The sequence below is a fragment of the Coccinella septempunctata genome, chromosome 6, assembly GCF_907165205.1.
Source record: "Coccinella septempunctata chromosome 6, icCocSept1.1, whole genome shotgun sequence".
In the NCBI taxonomy this organism is placed as follows: Eukaryota; Metazoa; Arthropoda; class Insecta; order Coleoptera; family Coccinellidae; genus Coccinella; species Coccinella septempunctata.
Window position 1 is genome coordinate 823,925 of NC_058194.1, and position 26,040 is coordinate 849,964.

At 36.4% G+C, this 26,040-nt stretch overlaps 2 protein-coding genes across 2 annotated transcripts in view; both read right to left on the reverse strand.

The window, feature by feature from the left end:
• The window catches only part of LOC123315095, a 62,660-nt gene that overhangs the window by 14,771 nt on the left and 21,849 nt on the right, over nucleotides 1-26,040 (reverse strand). The window lies entirely within an intron of this gene.
• On the reverse strand, nucleotides 1,267-6,499 carry LOC123315296. The gene is made up of 4 exons (XM_044900945.1): nucleotides 6,292-6,499; nucleotides 5,365-5,424; nucleotides 5,257-5,304; nucleotides 1,267-3,573 (listed from the first exon to the last, which is right to left on the reverse strand). Exons 1-4 carry the CDS (start codon nucleotides 6,397-6,399, stop codon nucleotides 1,267-1,269), a joined length of 2,523 nt encoding a protein of 840 aa, XP_044756880.1. The 5' UTR covers nucleotides 6,400-6,499.

Genomic DNA, 26,040 nt, shown 5'->3' on the forward strand with positions numbered 1-26,040 from the left:
CTCGGGGAGCTAGTTCTTAATTTCAGCCATAGTATACAGGAGTGAGAAGTTCGTTCAGGGTGTAGATTTCTAATTCTCGAAAAACATGACTTACGGCCGTTTTCAATAAACCTATCTATCCATTGTTTCAGTTACTGAAGATAGAAAAACCATCTGATTTCGTTTCTATCATCTCTCTGTAGATATATTTTAGAATGGTTTCCCATCGTCACTAAATGAAACGATGGATAGATAGGTTTATTGAAAACGCTGTTAGACTCATTATGAATTGGCCGGTTTCAGCTCGACTTCAACATCTAGGACATCCTGTATATATAAGTGCCTACTTAATTATCACTATCATTTTTGACAGAAATTGTCCAACATTGGAAGTCAAGAAGAGGAAGACAGGCTATGTACGTATTGTTTTGACCGGTACTCCATTCCAATTGAAGGATGGATATCGTGCCTAAACTTTATGTATCATGAGAAAAACGATGATTGACGAAAAAAATTAATTTTGTGAAAACTACTTGACTCTGAATATTCAATTCATATTCCTGAAGAGGAGTTGCACGATTCATGTTTTGGGATATCTATGCGATGAGGAAGTCGGTTGCTATCTTGGTTTTTTTTTTGATTTTAGGAAAAATTTTTTTTTTCGAAAAGCTTATGAAACAAAGAAGTTTTTCCTTTGATTTGTAAGCCAAGTTTTCAATACTTTTTCCGAGTAATAGTTGTTTCATGCAAATTTGACAACGTATTATAAGTAAATGATTTTTTTTTTCATAGAATGATCACCACTTGTTCAGCTTTCAAAAAATATAGGTAAGTATAATATTCCAGGTCGAGTAGTTCTCAAAAATAAGTATTTTCGATAACAAGGTAGAAAATTTCCAAGATCTCGAAAAATTGCTATATCTCAGTAATAGACTTTTGGACTATGCATCACTCGACCCAATTTGTAGCAAATGACGTCTAGTATAGACTCTTTGAAGGATCACGTGGAATAAGCAAACTGAACTTGACTCATAGTTCCTGATATTACCAAATATATTATTTGAATAATAAATTGTTCTCAAATAATAAAAAGTATTATTTTTATATAACCCCCAATTACTTTATGAAAACTGAATAAATGGGCATCATAATGAATATCATAATGAAAGACTTAAGAACGTAGAAAATTTTATTTGGAAAATAAAAGAACAATCGGAATGAAAGAAAGAATTTGAAAAGAAATGACATTGTATCAGAATTTACCACATATGAAGTGAATTAATAGAACTAAGTCTTTTTTTTTGTATATTCGTTTTGAACGAATACTTTCATTTTGAGCCAAGTTTTGTTACTGAAAACTCCCGGATTTGCTTCTATAAGTTCCTCGCATTCATGTCTCTTTGGTGGTGTTGAATTCCGTATGTGTTTCGCAAAAAAAGCCCTCGTTAGTTTCTTCTGTTTTTCTGTCCACGGAATCAGTATTCTTCTTTTCTTTTTCGGCACAACTTGCTCACTGTCTTTTTTTTTCTTATTACTTGTGCCCACAGAATCGTTAATATCATTATCATCCTTTTTTTCACCTGTATTTATCGACTCTATGATACTTTCATCTCCTTCTTCTTCATTTTCTTCCATATCATCTTCGTTATCGTGCTGCCCGTCCAACAAGTTTTCCTCCATATTTATTTCTATTTCGTCGAGGCTTTTACCCTTGTATTGGTTTGCCTCGCCTTTCTCCATAAGCAAAAGGAGCTTAGACAGTTTGGCCGTTTGATAAACATCATCGGGAAGACGATACGAACCTCTATGCGTTCCAGTTGTGTGACCCATGAAGGATGCAAGTTGCTCAATATCACCGTCTGTCATATTGAAAATTTGCATCAGCGTCGCCAAATGTTTTCTTAGACGTGTTGCAGTGATGGCTTTTGGATTTTTGGCACCACATGTATGTGCATATTTACTCAGAACTTTATATCCACTTAATTCAGATTTGCATTTGGCTTTAGCAAACAAAAATGGGTTTTCCTTAGGAACCATATTCGGTCTTTTATCAATGAGCAGTTGAAGATTCTTTTGAACATCGGTAGTGAAAAGTACTGGCACTCCTCTACCTCTTTTTCCCCTGGTGACTACTCGTTTCATTTTCGACAAGAGAATACTTTCTAAAGGAGACATAATTTTTTGAAACTCTTCATATTGTCCTTGCGTATTACCACAGTTTAAATATGTATGAAGCTGCATTCTCTGAAGTTCACCAGGGCGTTTACGATTGAGTAGAAGTACTTGGCAGTATGTTATTTCTACCAAATCATTGTAAGCTGATATGTCAGTTTCCATCAATTGAATTTTTGCGGATGATTTTTGGGCACTTTGAGCTAGGTAATCTTTCATTATCCTCAAATCACTAGCCAATGGCACGATACTAATTTTATTCCATTTATTCAGATTCAAATTATTCGCAGCTTGGCTGGAAATCTGATATCTCCAGTTTGTTTCGAATAAATGGATCATAGTCTTCAACTGAGCCTCCGCTTCAGCTGCTGGAACCGTTCCGATTATTGGGTTTCTTTTCAGTACGAAATTTATTGCTATATCGCAGCATTGCTTTAATGAATTTACGATATTCATGGCAAGTGATGGCGCACCATATTCTTCTGTTTCTGGATCGTATCTGGATATTATTTGTGCAGCTTTTACGAATAAATCAAAATGCTCAGGCCTAAGTGCTTGAAAAAGCGATTTAATTCCTGGTTCCATTTTTTTCAACTCGATGAGTATTTTAGATAACTCTCGCATTTTTCGTGAAGTTACCACCGCAAAGTGTTGATCTCTATGGATCCTCAAATATCGAGCACCAAATGAACAAATCAGCTTATCAGATTTCGCTTCCAAGGAAATTTTGTCTGCTCGCATACGTGGAAATACCTCCTTCCTCAATTTTTCATCGACTCTGATATTAACTAATTTGCTTTGGCCATCACTCTGAGCTCTGGCACCTCGTCCACTACATTTTTTTCTATGTCTATATAATAATTTCGTAGAGAAAAACCCAAGACAATTATCACAAGGTAATACTCCAGCACTTGGGTATATCGACTTGCGAACTCTTTTCGGACAATTGTTTGCTCCCTTGAGAAAGTTACCTTTATTCCTTAATTTGGCTAATAAACGTCTCCTTTCGGAACCCTCGCTTGCTTGTATTTCTATAACTTCCAATTCCGTCGAGTGATTATTGTACACATGTCTTGCAAAATTTGAAACATCCGTTTCACAATAATAACAATGATTTTTTAATCTTTTCCCTCTTTTAGTTGAATTTCCTGAAGTTATAATATGCTGATGGGTAATGATTACGTCCGATTTATTTGAGTTACCCCCATTAGCATCATTCGAGGTTGATGATATATTTCTTTCTATTTCACAGGCAGGTGATGAACCATTCTCATCATTTTCAACATCATTATTTGATTCATTAAAATCATTTCTAATCATATTGGTCCCGGAAGTAGATGATATGAGGAATTCATCGTTGCAGCCTTGTGTTGACATTTCTTGAACTTCATCGATATTGCCTTGAGATGGTGGTGTATATATGTTACGGCTAAAGATAGGTGTGAGCATAAACTTGAGATTAGCCGGCTAAACTTAGGTTTATATTCGAGGATCGGCTAAAGTTCGATAAAATATTCATCTGCGTCAGGGCATTTCATTATTAGCCGGCTAATGTGCACATTACCCAAAACGGAACGGCTAAAAATGTATTCGATGGACGCGCGGAGAGGTGATGTCTCATGAATGGTCGGATGGGAGAGGACGAACGCACACGGCTACTTTTTTGTTTGAATTTTTAGAATTGAAATATGCAAAAAGGGCATCGAATGTATTAGGGTTGTATTACATAACGCCCATGGGTTTTCAATTCAACATTTAACGAGTTATTTTCATCTGTTTAGGAGATTAATGCTCTTCAAACCGAGCCTAATTTGTGAAAAATCATAATATGACCTCACAAGAAAATGAGATATAAGACATAGAAAATTTTTTCTGCAAACAAAAGTTTATTTTCCCTACCATTCAATAATTGGGTTTATGGAAAAATTACGAAATAGGAACTAGTTTCTTACGTAGCAATTTCTTTCCAACCAATTCTTTCGCAAAAAAACACACAAAAAAAAACTATGAACATGAACATAGTTGAAAACACTTTCTCTAGCTGATTATGTTAAAAATTTCTTCACGAGTTATTGAACATACGGGTTCGGGGTTCCAAAATATGGCCTGTCGCCACCCTTGATGAAGGGTGTATCCCGGGGGATACAAGTGCATTCATCGTAAAGCTTATCAGCCAAATCAAAGATTATAGAGTTAACTCTATAATCTTTGAGCCAAATATTCCGGTTAACTACAAGCAAGATTGGGTAGTTCTACTTATATTTTTCTAGAATTTAACCTTTGGTATTTTGATGAAGAAGTTCGCGGCATCATTCTTGTCTTCATTATCTCCTTCTGCTCATTCAATTTCCCTCAAATTATGAATAATAACAAGATGAAAAATAATCATTAACACTAACGTTTTCCCTCACACTCAAAATAGCATGTCATGAATTTTGTCATCAAGCGTTTAGATTTTTAGATTCGTCAATATTTTTGAATGAACGAATGACAAATGTCAACCACAAAAATCATGAAAAAATTTGAATTTGAATGCAATTTGTTCGAAAATGTATATGAATAGATAATTCTTAGTGTGGATTAAACGGAAATTCTACAGTTTTATGAATAGTTTGTTTATAAGTTGTTTTTTTATGGCTTGTCTCGTTTCATAACCCTACTTTTACACAAACTCCTTTCGCGCCCCACCTTGGGAGCTGGGGCTCATAGAGTTGATTCCGAAAACTCTACTCCGTCTAGAACGAACGACAACTATTGACATTTTTTGTTCTGAAACTGCGTGCCCGAACGACTCGGAACAAAAAGTGCTGATAGAGTCTACTAGCCGAACGCACCTTTAAATATGTGAAATTCATACAAAAAATGCATTGCATTAATAGTTTGATTTTACTCGTATTACTAGGTATTTCTTTTCATTCTTTTAATTGCCGAAAATTTTCGCCCCTCAAGCCTTCTACATTTTTAGCCGATGGGATGTGGTTACACTTAAGTTTAGCCGGCTAAAGATAGAAGAAACTAACATTAGCAAATACCCGAAGCTAAACCTAACTTTAGCCGGCTAATCTTAAGTTTATGTTCACACCTATCTTTAGCCGTAACATATATATCAATACCATAATCGGGAGGAGTCTCGCATTCCGATGAAGAAGAAATCTGAAATGTACAGAAACGAATCGAATGAACTAGAGAAATCAGTAGGTAATGGAAACTGACCTCTGAGCAGGAAGGTTTGTAAGAAGGGGAATCAGAATGAGCTTCACTTGAAGATGATACCTGAAAAATATTTCATCATTATTTACTCTTTTATATGGAGATCGTTTAGCTCTGATTTGTTCTTTTACAATATAAAGAAATTATCTTTCTCTACACAGTTATTGAGTAAACATATACAGGGTGTCCAGATTGAACGTTCATATATTTCAGGATGTGATTCTAGAGATCAGAATTTGATGAAATGCATCGAAACTAATCCACCTTCTGCCTATCTCGATACACATAATTAGGTTTATCGAGATATTCATTACGTGACTCAGTTAGAATCCATTTCATCACATATAATCAGTTTTTTTCTCGGGACTGATGTCTCCGTAGCGCTCCCGATGAAGTGCACCTTTTTCGTTGAGTAGTTCATTTCCCTGAGTAAAATTCAAATTCGATCACTTACTTGAAAATGAGAAGTAATTTCATAAATTGCCTCCCTCCATTACCTCCACAACTAATTAGAATGGGTTAATTTTTATCACCAGAGGATTTCATTTGAATCCGCACAATTTTGATAGAGCTGTAGCAAACTGATTGGATTTTGGAAGTCATGTTGAAGAGGCTCTAGTGCTTGTGGGTGCATTTTAGGAATATAAAGTTTTCTTTTTATATTTATCTCTCAAATCACTCCCTGTATTAATTATATGAATGTTGAAACCGAACACCCTGTATATCTTTCCATATAGTTCTTCTTCAAAAAAATATCCAATCAATATATTGACGAAAATGATAATATTTCAACCCGAATTTTATTTAATGAAAACACTGGTAACTGAACTTGTATCTGAATAGGTTCTCAATAGTTAATTTGGAAGTGAATGAATCTCTTCCGCTATAAACATTGAATATTGATTCATTCATAGATATAAGAAAACTTACATTTTGATTTTGTTCAGACTGCTCTTTGCTCGCTATCATATCCATTTCCGCGTGAATTCTTCTCGTAATTTCATTATTTTTTTCTTCACCTCCTTTTTTCGTTTCCATACCAACAGGGGATAGAGGTTTGTTACAAAACCAAGTTTTTTGTTTTCTCTCTCTCCAAAAATACCGAGCATCCTGTATGTTGAAAGACAAATACTATTAAATGCTTCCCATTTTTTTTTCACATTGGAGAATTTCGAAGTTGAATTTATGATAGATAAAGATCACTTTTATTCTCTTCAAAAAAAAGTCATGGAATAGCCTTTAGAACAAAAAAAATCAAAAACAAAAAGTTTTTCGCCATACCGAAAAAAAATATCGATAAATTGAAAATAGTAATCGGAATGAGTACCATCTTCAATTTATAGGCCCACAGAACCTTCTTCAGGCGGACTGGTATGATGATACAGATGTTCTCACTGAGAGAAGAGGTTTCGCTATTATTATCGCCTCTTCAGTATCCAATAACTAACGAGGCGACAATAAGGGCGAAACCGGTCTATCTCTTCTCCCAGTGACAACATCTGTATCATCCCAGTCCGATAGAAGAAGATTCTATGAGCCTATGAATTGAAAATGGTAGGTACTCATTTCGATGATTAGGTACTATTTTCAATTCATCTAGGTTTCAAAATAGAAGTGACTCACTGAAATTCTGTTTCCAATGAGGAATTGATTGAAATTTCAACTATATTTTTTGACATACTTACCGTTAATGCCTCTCTCTCATTTTTGTCATCATTTTTATTCTCATCTGTAAAACAAATTTATTAAAGCTATAAAGATGATTATCATAAATCAGTGCTCATTCAAGGTTTATTTCCTGATAAAATAAATATCATCAATATTAGGCGGAAATTCGATCCATGGAAACTACCGATAATTGACAACATTTTGCTGAGTTTTGAATTTCTTGTTTTCCCGAACGCAATGATATCAGAAAAAAAATTATGGGTAGTTTGCCAAATTGCGGAGTTGAAATAAATAGCATTAAAAATTTTTTCGGAATACATATAAAAGGTTCCAACTGAAGACGAAACCTATACCTATATTCAATGTGTTCTGTTAGTTTATATCATGTCTTGAACAAAGAGACTAAAATACATAGTTTTCAATATACAGAATGTTTTCCTTTCGAATATTCAATCAACTTATTCCCCCAGATGGTCATTTCGAACAATCTTTTGATGAAAATGTGATGGCAATTTCATGAAAATTTTATGACTAATGCAGTATCATACAATGCAAATTAATCATACAATGCTTTCAACTTTTCATTGCGTATGCGGGGCAAGATTTGAATGAAGATAAATTATATCTTCACCTGAATGATAATAAAAAAATTTAAATGACCAATTATTTTTACATTGGAGATGGCTGGAGTGACTCGTAGATGCTGATCTCGATACGGTAAATCAAACGAGGGCCTTATTTGCTTTTATTGTGGGTAAGTTGTAGAATTGAAAAAAAATCAGCAGGAGGGTTCTCCTTTGAACTCTTTTGAAGAACTATGAACATCCTTTGTTATTTCCCCGAATAGTCTATCAAATCCACCCTCTGAATATTAATGCATATTGTGTTAAAACCCAGTATAATTGTTTTGTAAGTAGGTTATCAGTCGTGCTAAAATGCTTTCACATTGTTGAGAATGTGTAATGTGTATTACCGAATTGAATACCTACTTAAAATGTTCTGATTTAAATTCCATAAAATATATGTTCTTATAAATGACACCACCCACAATTTCGAGCGAAATCTCAGGAACCAATAATCCCATATTGATTTGGTCGTTGATTGTTATCAGCGACAATAAACCCAATCATTTCTATAATTGTTCATCAACCATCAGCAGTTTCCATAGGACATTAACTTCTTTTCGCACTTGCTCTAGTAGAATAGTTATTTGTGCAACCAGTTGGGAAAAGCAAAATTTTTCGTAATGAGCGTATTTTTTTTTTTCAAAAGAACGCGAAATACGAAAAATAGTAGTTCCCAACGTTTCTCACACAATATTTTTTGTAATTTTGAATAGGATGTTGATATGAATTAAAAAAAAAAAACCATAAACGTGTTTAAAGGCTTCTCTCGGAGATTTCTTTAATATCGTCTAGTGACGAAAATTATTCAATTTTTCACTCCGTTACTATGAAAGTAAGTATCGTTTTATCATCAATTGCGAAATATTTCACTTTGCGCAACTGGTTACAAAAAGTGAAACGTTTCAAAACGTCAGTTAGTTTTAAAAAGTGTCACTTTATATGTCAAAATTAGAAAAAAAATATTTGTTTTATTACTCATACTTCATCAATGCATTGAATTTACGTTAATTCAAGTATTCAGAGGAAGATCGCAATTATATACCGTGAAATAAAATCTGTGAGGTGACGAAATGAGTACACCACTGGATTTTACTCAACAAAGTGCTCCTGAAATACACTTTCAACATCAATATTCTGAAACCATCATTTAATATTTTCAAATCAGGAAAAGAAAAAATAGGTGAAGGTCTCTAGATTCTGCAGGAGGCAGGTGAGGTCGAATATTATTCAATGAATACAGTTTTGTTGAATTCTTCAATAGTCACAAAAATTTGAATTTTATTTCATTGCTCGAAATAAACTAAGCATCAAATGAAGTGGGATACCTAAAAACTTTCCTAAGTTCGACCAGCTATAACTTCGCCGATTTAGGATTTTTAGCCAGAGGTGGTAAGCTTTATCCGTTTTCTGGGCGTCACTGGCACAGGGTATTTTATCTTCATTACTTAATTGTTGTACAATGTGTGAATGTGGGGCAACCGAAAATTTCCTTTTTTTTGGCGAGAAATTTGGAAAAAGTGGGGGGAATTACAGAGTCTTTTTTGATGTTGGGTGGATTATTAGGTCAATACCTCGGAACATTTTTCCCATTTTTTTCGATATATTGCGGTGCTGTGGAAATATCACCATTTCGTGAAATTCGTTTTTTTCTCTTGAAATTTCAGCTATAACTTTCACGTTTCTCCACCGATGTTGGATTTTTCGCTAGCGGTGTGAAGCACGATCCTCCGTCTACACGTAACTGACACATGCTTTTTTTCTCCAAATACTTCTCGTTGTACGGGGTGTGAATATAAAAAAGGGAAGATTTTTTTGTTTCCACGCGAACAATATAAATATACGGGGTTTTTTCCAGAGTTTTTTTTTTGGGTAGATTGTTAGGTAAATACCTCGGGAAGTTTTCGCCATTTTTTCGATATATTGCGTTGCTATGGAAATATCACCATCTCATTAAATTACGTTTTTCTCTTGAAAATAGCCTCTTTTTATCGAACAATTAGCATAAACATCAAGGACTATCTTGTAAGAAAAGTATAAAACACCAGTGACGTGCGGAAAGGGATATATGACTTGTAGTAAAAATGTTTTTCATACGAAAAATATTTTCAACTTTTCCTTTGTGTGTCAAAATAATGCGAGATTCTTCAATAATAATCAATATACCAAATAACCAAAATCTAATCTTTTTTGTAACGTTATTACCTCGAAGTTGAAATTGATACCTTCTTAGACGTACTGACACTATCATGAGGCTCTTCTAGATGTGTAAAACTTCATGCGCGCTTCTGAATCCGTAAATATTCAACTTATTAGATACACATTACAGATATACCACCTTTTGAATTGTACCGCACAAATAAACTAAATTTTTTTCCTAAAGTGCAATTCGAACGCCACTGGATTCAATGGAACCATTATAAGTACAATTGCAGCATCTTATCCGCTGTAACGCCCGACAAAACTGTTGAACAAACTTTTTCAATATTTCATTTTTAGTAAAAAGTCATATATCCCCTTAAGCATGTCACTGCAACACGCATATTTTCAGAACATGGTATGGAAAGAAAAATGGTAAAAAATGTCCCGAGGTATTGACCTAACAATCTACCCAAAATAAAAAAAAAGCTCCGAAAAATCCTCATATCTTGATATTCTTCGCGTGGAAACAAAAAATTTTTACCTCTTTTATATTCACAAAGGGGAGAGTTTGAGAAAAAACAGCCTGTGTCAGCTATTCGTAGACGAAGGATAGTACTTCACACCACTAGCGAAAAATCCAACATCGGTGGAGAAACGTGGAAGCTATAGCTGAAATTTTAAGAAAAAACCAGACTTTCATGAATTGGTAATATTTCCATAGCAACGCAATATATGGGAAAAAAGGCAAAAAATTTCCGAGATATTGACAATAATCTACCCAACATCAGAAAAGACTCTGTAATTCCTCCCACTATTTCCAAATTCTTCGCCAAAAAAAAGGAAATTTTTTGTTGCCCCACATGCTCCCCCTGTACCTCAAGTAAGTGATGAAGAAAAAATACCATGTGCCAGTGACGCCCAGAAAAAGGATAGAGCTTTCCACTTCTGGCTAAAAATCCAAAATCGGCGTAGTAATAGCGAAGATATAGCTGGTCAAACTTAGGCAAATGTTTAGGTATCCCACTTCATTTGCTGATTAGTTCATGAAAAATTATGACGAAACTGGGTTTCACTTCAAATAGTGAATAACAATTCTTTCTCGACATTAACATTTCCTATAAAAAAAAACTCATTTCCAAAATTTCACATCATAAAGTTGAGATATTGCAAAATGCCTTCAGATTCTGCTCAAGAAAATGTCAATGAAGAATGTAATTTCCGATTTTCAGCTTCAGGAGTTAAAAAGTTAGTAGGATTTTCCTATGAAAAATACCTACCAAAGAGATGATGAACAATACATTTTCAGAATATATGAATAGGTATGTTTCAAGCTTTATTCCATGTGCATTCTAATATTTTTTCAAGTAATATGATAATGATGAATAGGTGAAATTGTATGGTTATTCTCACTTACCTGTGCTCTTCTGTGCCAATAACATTATTTGATAGCCTCTAGAAGATCCCTTCTGATTCATTTCCATGCTGATCGCGGTTCTAAATAACGAACTCAACTAGACACGCGACACGCAAATACTCCATTCGTACTGGAAAAAAAGCTATAAAATCTACAGCATGCATTGTCGGAATAGCAAGCTCATCTGACAACGCTGTGAGGGAATTAAACGCCCTTTACATGAGTCCGTAATGTTATATTCTTGTACAAAAAGCGTATATTTGAGGCCACAATATTATAAACTTATACTGAAGCCATAATATGCGCCAGACATTAAAAATTCGTATATTCATTTCTCATCGTACGGTATTCTTCGTGGAGAAGGGGCATGATTGGTCGTTATTGTTGAATATACACGAATCAAAACCGAGATAGGTCTTCTCCTTCTAGGTGACGCCATAATGGTTGGTCTATGGTATGAAGCCATAATGTTCGGAGATGTATATATATATATATATATATATATATATATATATATATATATATATATATATATATATTTACATCTGACATACTTTATTGCGTCCTTTCAAAAAGCAACCTTATTGCGTCTCCCAGAAATACGCTACCTAGGTGGAATCTGATCGAAGTATATTAATCTACGCAAAAAATTACGTAGTTTGGTCGTTTCAGATCTCAAATATCTTTATTAATAAAGAAGTTGATATACGCACATTATTGCGTCCTTTCATGATCCTACCATTAGTGCGTCCGGCGTATATTTTGTTTTCATATGTAGCACAATGCTGCGTCCGAATTTTATTCAATCTTTCACCATTAGCATGTTGTTGCGTCCAGCGTAGTTGCCACATATGTTTTAGAATCTGGTACAGTAGGATTATTCGAACTCGATGACGTGATCGTATTATAACATTGGCTCCAGTTATTACAACTTTCATCTTTCAAAACGTCTCTATATTTATGATGGCTATCATCCTTAGTTTGTGGACTGCTCACTTGGGGAATCGTATTTCAGAATGTTTCAAACACTCTTTAAGTGTCTTTTTGTCAAGAAGAGCTTTACTTTAGTGATTATGTAATAATTTTAAAAACGTTATATATTTCATTTTCGTTTTTTTTTTCATAACAAATGAATGTGAGAGAGTGGTGCTCTGGAGATAACTTAAATTAGGAATGCATTAACTGCACAGTTGTTAGTTTATCCTACGTTTATCCTACGAACAATTTGGCAGTCTAGAGAGTCAACTACTCTCTCAGGGTAGTTAAATGGACGGCGAATGAAATTATCGAGTTCGATAGAAGAGTTTGAATATGAATCGTAGCCTGCATCCTAGCTCTTCGATATACAAGGACTCTCTTTGCTCATAGGAGGACGAAACCATTGAGCATATCCTCAGTGACTGCCCAGAGGCAGCATACAACTATCAACACGACTATGATCGTGTGAGAGTCCAGAAACTATAAGAGTCAACTGGTTAATAGGCAAAATGCCCGGAACCTATGAAGAGTAAGGATCGGTCTACCGAAAAGTCTTTCGATCGAAAGTTTATTCAATAGAAAGTTCTCTGCATCGAAGAGTCACTCGACCGAAAATGACGCCCACTTTCTCCCGATTGGCCAGATTGGTCGGAACGATTCGGAACGACTCGGAACTGGCACTCTTTCATCTTTGTCTTATCATTTCTGAAATTTGACAGAGAATTTGGACATTTAATTCTGCAGTACCAAAACGGTTGATTGTTTACATAACCTTTAATCTGGAAATTTTTCGACTTTCCTCAAAAATGAAATCAATTTGAATAATCATTTTGACGAATCAAGTAGGACCAATGATAATATGATGAAATGCATTGAAAGTGCTCTCTAGGATACATTCACTGATCAAACGAAATATATTTTCTATATATAATAAAAGTAGGTATCCATAAATTGTATAAAATGAATATCATTCTCTCATAGTACTAAGTTTAATCAAATGCAACCTTTGTTTTCAGGTAATGTTGAATGATCAAAATACTGCAATATTCTGTATTTGTTTATAAGAGAGGAGTGTAGGGCAAGAGAACGTCACTACTCAAATGTACCAAGATTTTCAAATTAAATGAGAATGTGATGACGATTAGTTATAATGTGATCTCAACATATAAATTCTACTGATTGAGGCGAATAGGGCAGTTGGCAATCAGAAAATTTTAAGACCTATCACATTTAATGCTGATTTTTCTTAACTCGAATAAATAATACAGATGTAGATTACAAGAGACTAAGTACAAACAATGAGTATAATTTACAAACGAGCCATTCAAGAGATTCTCCTCAAACTATGGTTTCAGAAAGTGGATAATACAAGGACAGATGGAATAACAGATACCCATGAAATCAATAAAATTATTGGGAAAAACAGTGAACTGCTGATATAAGCTTTGCGGATAAGAAATATTTCAAAATTGCCTAATACAGCAATGAGAATCATACTATATGTCAAGTCATTGTATTGGAATAATTAAATATAAACTGTAGGTTGAATTTTCAAGATGTTCATTTGATTCATAAAACCGAATAAGATGTATTATCAAACATTCCAAATATTCTCCTCATACTATGATGTATACTTACTCTAGATACGAAGAACTAATAGGGAATGTAACATTTTGTTTCTTGATGGATAAGTTTCATTCATTCGAAGTGTCTGTTTTGAAATTTGCATGGGTTTTTCCCAACACCAATATATAATATAGATTACGAGAGACTAAGTACAAGCCATTATTATTTTATAGAAACAAGAGATTCTCCTCAAACTCTGTCTGAAAGTGGATAATAAATGGACAGGTGCATTAATGAATAGCCATGACATTATTTGGTAAAACAGTGAACTGCTGATATAATAAGCTTTGCGGAGAAGAAATATTTCACAATTGCCTATTAAAACAATGAGAATCATATCGTATGTTAATTCATTGTGTTGAAATTATTAAATATAAACTATAGGTTGAATTTACGAAATGTTTATTTCATTCATAAAACCGAAAAAGAACTTTGATAATACATTGTAAATATTCTCCATATTCTGTGATATTACATATCAGGAAAAGAGGTCAAATTACTGGGTCTTCTAAATATTCTTTATTGAAGTCATTCTAGCTTTCGTTCAGTTTCTGGACTTCTTCAGGGACAATGTCCATTAATTAAAATATTGTATGTATTTATTCTTAGTTTCTGAAGAAGTTCAGAAACTGAACAAAAGCTAGGATGACTTCAATGAAGAATATTTAGAAGACCCAGGAATTTGACTTCTTTTCCCGATATCTAATATCACATCATTTAAAGAGGTCCAGATTTCCTTTAATCTAATTCTCCATATTCTCTTCACACTATGATGTATACTTACTCTAGATACGAAGGACTGATAGGAAAAGTAACATTTTGTTTCTTTCATTTATACCGATTTTAACTGTCTGTTTTGAAATTTACCAAGTAAAATGTTACTCTGATCTTAATTTTTCCCTCATTTCAATGTTCGATTTCAAAGATATACTGAAATAGTGATAGGCATTATGAAATAAAAGAACACATTTAAAAAATCTATTTCAGTGAAAAACACACTCCGGAATATAAGACTAAAAGTCAATGTTAAATTACTCAATCTCAAATTCAAAACCAACTGGCAAATCTTGAATATATTGGAAATCTGGTGAGCAGGTGGTTTTAGTATTTCCCGTTCATTGGGTTACTAGGAATATATCGAGTGCAGTGGGATATTTGAATGTTTTCAATTTACCTACAAAGATTTTCTTGTCTTGGAGAGCATAGGATAACAGAGTAGGTAGCAGGCAGGCATCAGGTTGAAATGATGTATCATTCTAGTAGGTGCTGAAATGTTTAGGGATCTGGCAAATCTTGTATATATTGGAAATCTGGTAAGAAGGTTATTCTAGCATTTCCTGTTCCTCCATGATTTCCATACAATAATACCATCTTGACTGAAAACCGTCTCTAACATGGTTATTTGAAGACCCTCATTTACAATTTTTTGGCGTAGTTCTTCCAAATTTCAGGCCGAGTCACAAAAATCTTGGACTTAAGATGGCCTCACAAGAAGTCCAGAGGGTTCAGGTCAGGTGTTCCGGCAGGTGCTCCGGACAGGTGCAATAATGAATTGCCATAAAATTATTTGGTAGAACAGTGAACTGCTGATATAAAACTGTAGGTTTTTCGATATCAAAGATACTGAAATAGTGATAAGATTTGTTAAATAAAAGAACAACTTTAAAAAAAAATCTATTTCAGTGAAAAACACACTGTCTTGCGGGGGAAAGACCGTCACACGGTCTTTTTGATTTTTAAATTTTTTTTCCAAGTTCACGCGCTCGACTGACGTATTTTCCACCCTCCGTCGATCGGCTGACTTCTCTATTATGTTTCTAATTAACATCAATATTACATATAGAAAATTTCAGCAGGGATAAAATCACTTGAAGTTTTGCATTTTTTCCCGAGTTCCGCCGCCTCCCACGCCTGCACCCACCGATGGTATTGAATCTGACGATCGGTTTCGTCATTTGCAATGTGACTACAACCTACAGTATTAAATTCAGCCGTGATGAAATTCCTTGAAAAAAAAGACCCTGCCTCCCGGACTATAAGCAGAGTCTGCAGATCGGGTCATTGACGATGCTAAGCTTTTTGAGATGGGTTCTGAGTCTACAATGTCCCAATGTCCTGTGAAAGCCGCCATTATAGATCTCAGATTTGTTCTAGAAAATCCTAGCCAACGACTGGTGTACGGGCTGGGAGGCACTGAAATAGCCCTATGCGAGTGACGCAGTCCAGGATGGTTGCGCCAGTACTCCAGGACCTTTAGCCTTATCCGGCTGTTGTTCCGGTCCCTGATCAAGGAATTGGAAATTCCTATACTAGGTTCCAGGCCAATAAGCGTTGATGTTGCGCCTTCCCTGGCTAGAGCATCCGATGCATCGTTGCCACTGAAGCCAGAGTGTCCACGTCCAGGTACCCAAATCAGTTGCAGTCTGTTTGAACCTCCCAATTTGGATAGTTTAGATCTGCATTCAAATACCTGTGCCGAGTTGCATTTGTCTGCTGCGAGAGATTTAATTGCAGCTTGACTATCCGTTACGATTTTTATTGACCTACTCGCCCAACCAATGTTAAGCAAATGGTTGGCGCATAGATCAATAGCAAAGATTTCTGCCTGAAATGCTGTCGCCGACTTTCCCAGACTGGCACTGAGTTCGGTCAGCGGTCTACGACTGTAGAGACTCCGGCTCCAGATCCCTGATTGGTTCTGGAGCCATCAGTAAACCAGCAAGGTCCTATTGTAGATAGAATTCCTTGTGACGGAGCCATTCGTCTCTGCTTGGAATCAGAGAACTGAAGGTTCCATCCGTGCTGGTTCTCGTGATTATCTGATCAGTTCTCATGCCCATCACCTCGTCTGTCTCCAGTTGGACTGAAAGACGATTGGGCACGAAAATGAGTTTGTCAGGCTCATTTACGGTAAGGTGGTGGAGCCTGTGATTGCTAGTCTTGCCTCTACCTGGATAAAAATGTGAAGGGGAGGAAGGTCTAATAGCATCTCCATGGACGCAGTTGGAGTAGGGCGGAATGCCCCCAAAATCATGAGGCATGCCGTTCTCTGGAGTTTCGAAGATTTGTTTTGGGTTAGGACGCGTTCTGTGCAGGACCAGCAGGCGATACAGCCGTAGGTGATCAATGGTCTGATCACCGTGACGTATAGCCAGCGGAGCTGTTTCGGCGCTATCCACCAAGTCTTTCCACAAATCCTTTGGCAGGCCCATAGGGAGTGCCTGGCTTTGTGGATGACTCTTTCCACATGGGAGTTCCAGTGAAGCTTCTTATCCAGGGTAATGCCTAGATATTTGGATTCCTCTACGAGTTGAATAGTCTTACCATAGAGAATTGGGGGAGAAATTTGGAACTTTCTTCTCCTGGTAAAGGGAACAATCAAGGTTTTGCAGGGGTTCACGCCTAACTGCTCCCCATCACACCAACCCTGAATTACTGTTAGTGTTTCCTGAAGAGCAGCTGAGATGATTGCATCGTCATTGCCCGTCAGTAAAACAACTATATCATCCGCGTAAGCCTGAACGGATTTGCCCCTTCTTTGGTGAAGTTAATTCAATCTGATCTAGACAATCCAGTAATGTATGTGGAATGTTGCGGCAATAGGTCGCGTGAATCTGCGCAGTCGTCCGGGTTTCCGCAGGAAACAGTTTTGGCTTCTATTCTGTTTATTTATCGATGACCTCGCCTTTGAACTTACGGTTTATTTTTCTCTTTACGCCAATGATCTGAAGATCTATTTGAAAATTGATTCTATATTTGATTGTTTGACTCTTCAGGAAAAGCTCGAGGCGGTTGTGAGGTGGAGTGTTGTGAATAGAATTCCTCTCAATGCTGAGAAATGCGTTATCATGAACTCCACCAAGAAGAGACTCACTAGAGTTTTTCATCATAACTTTGGTTCAATTGTGTTGGGGAGACCCGAGTACGTCAAAGATCTTGGACTCACATTCGATAGAAAACTTTCGTTCGGCAAACATGTTGAGATCATTACTACTGGAGTGAAGAAGAATTTGGGTTTTATTTGTCGAAATCTACGAGTTCTACGACATTTTTCGGACGTGGACCGCATGAAGTCCCTCTATTATTACTTAGTGAGATCTGGCCTGGATTATGCTTGTGCCGTATGGAACAAACACACCATCGATTTACGCTGGGTCGCTTGAGAGGGTTCAAAGGAGATTCTTGAAATATCTTTCCTTTAGACGGGATAAATTTTATCCACCTCGGGGTACCCCTGACGGTATATTGCTTCTGAGACATCAGTTTCTCTCTTTGGAGGATCGTCGATTGCTCCACAGTGTAATGTTTTTGTTCAATGTTCTTCATAATTCAATACACCGTCCCACTATCTTGCAGAGGCTTTATTTTCGTATCCCTAGTCTGTCTGGTCGCGGTCAAAGCTTGTTCTACGGGCTCAGACTCGTACTGACCTTTTGAAGTTTTCACCTGTCAACCGTAATATGATATCGTGTTATTCGTCGATTGAAGACCAATGTGATGTTTTGGCTCCTTTGACCAAGTACTCCTTCAAAGAGTTGGTCATTCAGGTTCTTAGGATCAATCAGTTGTGATGGTTTATAGCTTTGTTCTAATGTGTTTTGTGTTGAAAATTCTGTTTTATGGTTTTTTTATTTTTTGTATAAATTTTTGTATCTCTCTGTACGCATTATATTAATGTTGATGTTGATGAAATTGAGAGGGGTTTAGAAAATAAAAGTTGATCTCATTTCATCTTCCACTTCTTGTTAGTTGGTTTATTTTCAATAGGCAGTAATAAATCCGCTTTTCAATCAATTATACATGATTTTAACATTAAATATTGGAGAATGGATTTGAGATTTTATGGAGTGATTTTGGGAGGATACATTTGTCTAGTTTGTAAGTACTCTGTACGTTTATGTATAACATATATTTTGTTTTTACTATGCAATTTTATAGAAGAGAAAGAGAAAGAATTTTTTCAGGCTGTGTACACGTTCCTTATATTTTCAAGTTACTGTATAGATATATTATACCACACCATCTTTTCTTGTGATAGTTTTCTAGTCAACAACTTATAATGTAGCTCGTGTTTGCTCTTTTATTTAAATTTTTTTTTGGTGTTCAAAATTGTCTTCTCATAACCTTTGTAGAGCCCTGAAGATGGAAAAATACATTTCCGAAACGTCGGCGAACTGACAGAGTATCATTCTCCTGCTTACTATTGATCCTTACACCACCAAACCTATTTTGAATGAAAATTTTTGGATCAATACTTCAGATTTGTTATAATTGAATATTTGTATTCGTTAGACAATAAATTATTATTATTATTAAAGCTGTCACGAACTGAGCAGAAACAGCGGAAGACATGGTATGCAAGTGTCCAGAGCTGGCTGTCCTAAGAACCATTCATATGGGGAAACCAGTGCTGGATATACTCACGAGGTAATGCAAAGGCTCCTCTAAGGATGTGTCGATTTTATCTACACCACTGACAATCTCCTTGGATTCTTGTAAATGAGTAGGGTAGAGAATACAAAAGATCTACATGGTCGTCCATTCCATTGCTGTATCCCGTTACCGGGAATAAATCTACAAAAAGAAGAAAAAAAAATTGCGAACAGACTTGTAATTTCTTAGGGCTAGTTGCGACTGTGTGCCCTCCTGTGACTAAAGAGACCCAACCGTGACCTGCAGATCCTTCCACACTCAGGGCATGGATAGTCACCAACCAGATCTGGCCGCCGCTGTATCCTTCTCGATTCTCCATTGTAAATGTGTACCAAAGACCTCCACTGTGACCTGTCTAACGCTAGTTTTTCCCAGTTATGATTGGCATTAACTAATTTTAGGGATTGATGTAGTGTATCCTTAAACCGCTTATACTGGCCTCCTGGTTTCCGGGCTCCCTCAGTGAATTCGCCATACAGAGCTATTTTGGGGAGTCTTGTGTCTTGCACAAGCCTCAGAATGTGGCCGCTCCATCTGAGTCGGGCCCTCGTTACTTGAGTCTCAATTGTTGTACAACTCGCCCGTTGCAAGACTTCTGCATTCGAAACTTTGTGGAACCATCTGATGTGCATTATCTGTCTTAGATGACGTTGTTGCGTTTATTCAAGCTGTTTAATATGTCGCCTGTGGGGCGTCCAGCTTTCGCTTCCGTAAAGAAGCGTTGGGAGGACCACTGCTTTGTAAACAGCTGTCTTGGTCTTCAGATTGAGGTCGTGATTTTGAAACACTCTGTCCTTTAGCTTCCAGAATGCCCGTGATGCCGAATTGATACGGTTTTGTATTTCCGTGTCTAGATTAGCCCTAGTATTTATGAAGCTTCCCAAGTATTTGAACTGCTCGACCTGTTCTAGAGTTTCATTCTCCAGGCTGATATCTGTTTGAAGGCTTTCTGGCGGACTTACCAGGATTTTGGTCTTGTCGATATTGAGTATAAGGCCTAAAGCTTCGTATATATGTTTATAGGTGTCCATCATTATCTGTAGATCCTCTGAGCTGCTAGCGATGAGTGAACAGTCGTCTGCATATTGAAGTTCCGTGATGAACTTGGTACGGGTTTTTGCTCTGAGGCGCTTCAGGTTAAACAGGCCTCCATCAAATCTGAATCTTATCCCAACACCTCTTACGGGCATACTCATGTCTGCAATTATCGATACAGCTATGGCGAAAATATTGAACAGTAAAGGCGCTAATACGCAGCCTTGTTTTATTCCGGAGTTGGTTGAGAAATGGTCGGTTGTGGAGCCATTATGCTGTATTCTAGCGGTGTTGTTGGTATGAAGGCTTTTACACAATGCTAGGAATTTTTCGGGTACTCCAAGACGTTCCATGATTTTCCATAGCGCTCTCCGATTCACCGAGTCGAAGGCCTTACTTAAATCGATGAAGGCTGTATAAATGCTTGATTGTTGTTCACGGGCCTTCTCTTGTAGCTGTCGCAGTGTAAAAATTAGGTCCACCTCGATTTGGTCGAAAGCCGCACTGGGATTCAGGTAATAGCTTTTCTAAGAGTGGAACCAGACGATTAGCCATAATCTTCGAGAGAATTTTACCGGCTACACTAAGCAACGATATGCCCCTGTAATTGTTGCAATTCGACGCATCGCCTTTGTTCTTATAGAGGTTGATAACTGAAGCGTCTCTGAAGTCTTGTGGCACATCTCCCTGTTCCCAGATCTTGCGGAATAGTGTTAGGAGACTATTGACAATGTCTTCATCCAAGGCTTTGAATATCTCCGCTGGAATGCCGTCTAGACCAGGTGACTTATCATTTTTCATAATTTTAATCGCACTTATGATTTCCGACATTGAGATTTCGTCATCAAGCGATGTCATCGGACTATACGCAGGTCTAAAATGGATAAATCCGAGTCGTTATTTTGATTCAAGACCTGTGAATAATGCTCCTTCCATCTTTCGAGAATTTTTCTATCATCAGTTAGAAAAGCTCCATGAGCATCTCTTATAGGAAAGCTGGCTTTTCTGCTTGGACCGTAAACAGTTTTAATAGCTTCGAAAAAACGCCTGTAGTCATGGTTATCGGCGTAAGCTTGTATTTCCCTAGCTTTTTCTTTCCACCAGCTATCCTTGATTTTTCTTATTTATTGACGGACCTCGCGTTTGATGTTTATAAAACTTTTTTGGGCTGCAACATCGCCAGGCTTGTTAATTGCGGTTTTCATCGCTTTGTGTTTTGCGTCCAAAAGGGGTGCGATATGAGTTTCGCTGTCGGCAAACCAGTCTGGGGATTTTCGGGAGCGTTTTGTGCCCAGTATTTCTTTCGCTGTATTTGTAAGAGATGACTTGAAGCGAAGCCAATGAGTCTCAATGTCGTCGTTATAATCCGGTGGTGTTAGGCTATCTTTGACGGCAGCTGTGAATCTTTCCTTTGTAGAAGGGTTTTGTAGTTTGGAAATTTGAAGGCGCTCTTTTAGATACTTTGGCTTGCGTTGGTATTTTGGGCGCATTGAGATTTTCATTCTCGAGATTACCAGCCTATGATCAGTCCAGCACTCCAGATCTGCTCTGGGTTTAGTGACCAACACCTCTTTCAGATCTTTTCTTCTCACGATCACATAGTCACTACATGGTCGTAGTTCCCGAAAGGCTAATCGAGCCACATAACGACCCCACTCAGACCCCAGTTCAAATAATAATAAAAATGAGGGCCTTCTTTTGACTTGATTCTCTCGAATATGCTACCTACGAAGAAGAGGTCCTATATGGAGTGACCTGCCGGAACACCTGACCTGAACCCTCTGGACTTCTTGTGAGGCCATCTTAAGTCCAAGATTTTTGTGACTCGGCCTGAAATTTGGAAGAACTACGCCAAAGAATTGTAAATGAGTGTCTTCAAATAACCATGTTAGAGACGGTTTTCAGTCAAGATGGTATTATTGTATGGAAATCATGGAGGAACAGGAAATGCTAGAATAACCTTCTTACCAGATTTCCAATATATACAAGATTTGCCAGATCCCTAAACATTTCAGCACCTACTAGAATGATACATCATTTCAACCTGATGCCTGCCTGCTACCTACTCTGTTATCCTATGCTCTCCAAGACAAGAAAATCTTTGTAGGTAAATTGAAAACATTCAAATATCCCACTGCACTCGATATATTCCTAGTAACCCAATGAACGGGAAATACTAAAACCACCTGCTCACCAGATTTCCAATATATTCAAGATTTGCCAGTTGGTTTTGAATTTGAGATTGAGTAATTTAACATTGACTTTTAGTCTTATATTCCGGAGTGTGTTTTTCACTGAAATAGATTTTTTAAATGTGTTCTTTTATTTTATAATGCCTATCACTATTTCAGTATATCTTTGAAATCGAACATTGAAATGAGGGAAAAATTAAGATCAGAGTAACATTTTACTTGGTAAATTTCAAAACAGACAGTTAAAATCGGTATAAATGAAAGAAACAAAATGTTACTTTCCCTATCAGTCCTTCGTATCTAGAGTAAGTATACATCATAGTGTGAAGAGAATATGGAGAATTAGATTAAAGGAAATCTGGACCTCTTTAAATGATGTGATATTAGATATCGGGAAAAGAAGTCAAATTCCTGGGTCTTCTAAATATTCTTCATTGAAGTCATCCTAGCTTTTGTTCAGTTTCTGAACTTCTTCAGAAACTAAGAATAAATACATACAATATTTTAATTAATGGACATTGTCCCTGAAGAAGTCCAGAAACTGAACGAAAGCTAGAATGACTTCAATAAAGAATATTTAGAAGACCCAGTAATTTGACCTCTTTTCCTGATATGTAATATCACAGAATATGGAGAATATTTACAATGTATTATCAAAGTTCTTTTTCGGTTTTATGAATGAAATAAACATTTCGTAAATTCAACCTATAGTTTATATTTAATAATTTCAACACAATGAATTAACATACGATATGATTCTCATTGTTTTAATAGGCAATTGTGAAATATTTCTTCTCCGCAAAGCTTATTATATCAGCAGTTCACTGTTTTACCAAATAATGTCATGGCTATTCATTAATGCACCTGTCCATTTATTATCCACTTTCAGACAGAGTTTGAGGAGAATCTCTTGTTTCTATAAAATAATAATGGCTTGTACTTAGTCTCTCGTAATCTATATTATATATTGGTGTTGGGAAAAACCCATGCAAATTTCAAAACAGACACTTCGAATGAATGAAACTTATCCATCAAGAAACAAAATGTTACATTCCCTATTAGTTCTTCGTATCTAGAGTAAGTATACATCATAGTATGAGGAGAATATTTGGAATGTTTGATAATACATCTTATTCGGTTTTATGAATCAAATGAACATCTTGAAAATTCAACCTACAGTTTATATTTAATTATTCCAATACAATGACTTGACATATAGTATGATTCTCATTGCTGTATTAGGCAATTTTGAAATATTTCTTATCCGCAAAGCTTATATCAGCAGTTCACTGTTTTTCCCAATAATTTTATTGATTTCATGGGTATCTGTTATTCCATCTGTCCTTTTATTATCCACTTTCTGAAACCATAGTTTGAGGAGAATCTCTTGAATGGCTCGTTTGTAAATTATACTCATTGTTTGTACTTAGTCTCTTGTAATCTACATCTGTATTATTTATTCGAGTTAAGAAAAATCAGCATTAAATGTGATAGGTCTTAAAATTTTCTGATTGCCAACTGCCCTATTCGCCTCAATCAGTAGAATTTATATGTTAAGATCACATTATAACTAATCGTCATCACATTCTCATTTAATTCGAAAATCTTGGTACATTTGAGTAGTGACGTTCTCTTGCCCTACACTCCTCTCTTATAAACAAATACAGAATATTGCAGTATTTTGATCATTCAACATTACCTGAAAACAAAGGTTGCATTTGATTAAACTTAGTACTATGAGAGAATGATATTCATTTTATACAATTTATGGATACCTACTTTTATTATATATAGAAAATATATTTCGTTTGATCAGTGAATGTATCCTAGAGAGCACTTTCAATGCATTTCATCATATTATCATTGGTCCTACTTGATTCGTCAAAATGATTATTCAAATTGATTTCATTTTTGAGGAAAGTCGAAAAATTTCCAGATTAAAGGTTATGTAAACAATCAACCGTTTTGGTACTGCAGAATTAAATGTCCAAATTCTCTGTCATTTCAGAAATGATAAGACAAAGATGAAAGAGTGCCAGTTCCGAGTCGTTCCGAATCGTTCCGACCAATCTGGCCAATCAGGAGAAAGTGGGCGTCATTTTCGGTCGAGTGACTCTTCGATGCAGAGAACTTTCTATTGAATAAACTTTCGATCGAAAGACTTTTCGATTGAGAGAGCCGTACCGCCTATGAAGAAGCAGTTAAGGGTTTTTAGTGGGTCTCGAGCTCAGAGAGTGGGAATCCCCACACTGTTCCCACTGAGCAGAGGGTGTGTTCGTCTGTTTTGCTACCCCTGATACACCAAAAAAAAAAAACGGCAGACAAGGTTCGCTCAGGTTGGTTCTAGGGGAACTCATGAACTACTCCTCCTCTGTTATCACCTATTCCCTTTGGAAGATGGTACTGGAGGTAGAAGTTTAGCTCTTTGATACACCAAAAAAAAAAAAACGGCAGACAAGCTTCGCTCAGGCTGGTTCTAGGGGAACTCATGAACTACTCCTCCTCTGTTATCACCTATTCCCTTTGGAAGATGGCACTGGAGGTAGAAGTTTAGCTCTTTGAGCTTGTTTGTGTGCCACAATAGACCGCTTTGGTCGCGGTAGCAGGTCTGGGGGATTCGACAGATGCGCCGAACAAACTGTAACTGTAACTCTTCGATACAAAGGATATACTTTCCTCGAATGCAGGAAGACAGGGGTTTCAATGTTTGCAATACCAACATTATACACAAAAGTTGGAAATGGAATAAGATTATTGAGAGGTCAAGACCCACTCAAGGGAATAGTAGCTCATCATAAAATCAAAGACAAAGAGCTGGAGTGCTTTGGAGAAGCTAATATCCGACATATGAATCGATCTTAAGCTAGTAGGAAAATCTATCACGCCAGCAGAACAAAAGATATTAGAAAGCTAGATTAGACAAGCAAAACTGAAGTTCTCATTCGAATATCATATGAGTAAACATATACTTTATATATTTCAAGAGATTGAAAGACCATGACTTGCTGTAAAAATCATCTTCTCCTTTTCTGGAGTCGGCTGAGCTGATGTCGGAAACGGGAGGATTTGTTCATCAAGATGGAGTGATACTAGATACTAGAATACTAGGTAGTATAAGAAGAATATAATGCAAGTGGTCACCTCAACATCTTGCAGAGCTAGCCGTGATCGACGAAAACTCTTATGCACATCTTGTCCGCTTGCAGAATTCATACTTTATCAGGGTATATAGAGAGACACAATGCGAATTCCTTACTTCCATCTGAGAGAAGTTTATGGCATAGACAAAAAACCAAAGCTCTCATTTGTACCTCCAAAGACTAAAGCAGTTTTTGAGAATGATAAAGCTCGCATATATTGCAATTAGGCTTTTTCAAGAACTTGGCATATGCCAAGTTGTTGAAAAAGCGTGTATATACACGCAATAAAGCTCGATAAAGTTCTGCCAGAAAAAGAGCTCAAAGAATTTCTTGTGTTGTATTCCCTTCGCTGCCAAAAATAATGTGGTAGTGAACGAAGAACAGAAAAGTGAAAAATACAAAGGATCTGAGAACTAATAACGTTACTG

Coding starts and splice junctions, on each gene's coding strand:
- LOC123315296 (XM_044900945.1), bottom strand. CDS start 6,399: ATGGAAACGAAAAAAGGAGGTGAAGAAAAAAATAATGAAATTACGAGA. Junction 5,425..6,291: donor AGTCTGAACAAAATCAAAAT/GTAAGTTTTCTT, acceptor AATATTTTTCAG/GTATCATCTTCAAGTGAAGC. Junction 5,305..5,364: donor ACAAACCTTCCTGCTCAGAG/GTCAGTTTCCAT, acceptor TGTACATTTCAG/ATTTCTTCTTCATCGGAATG.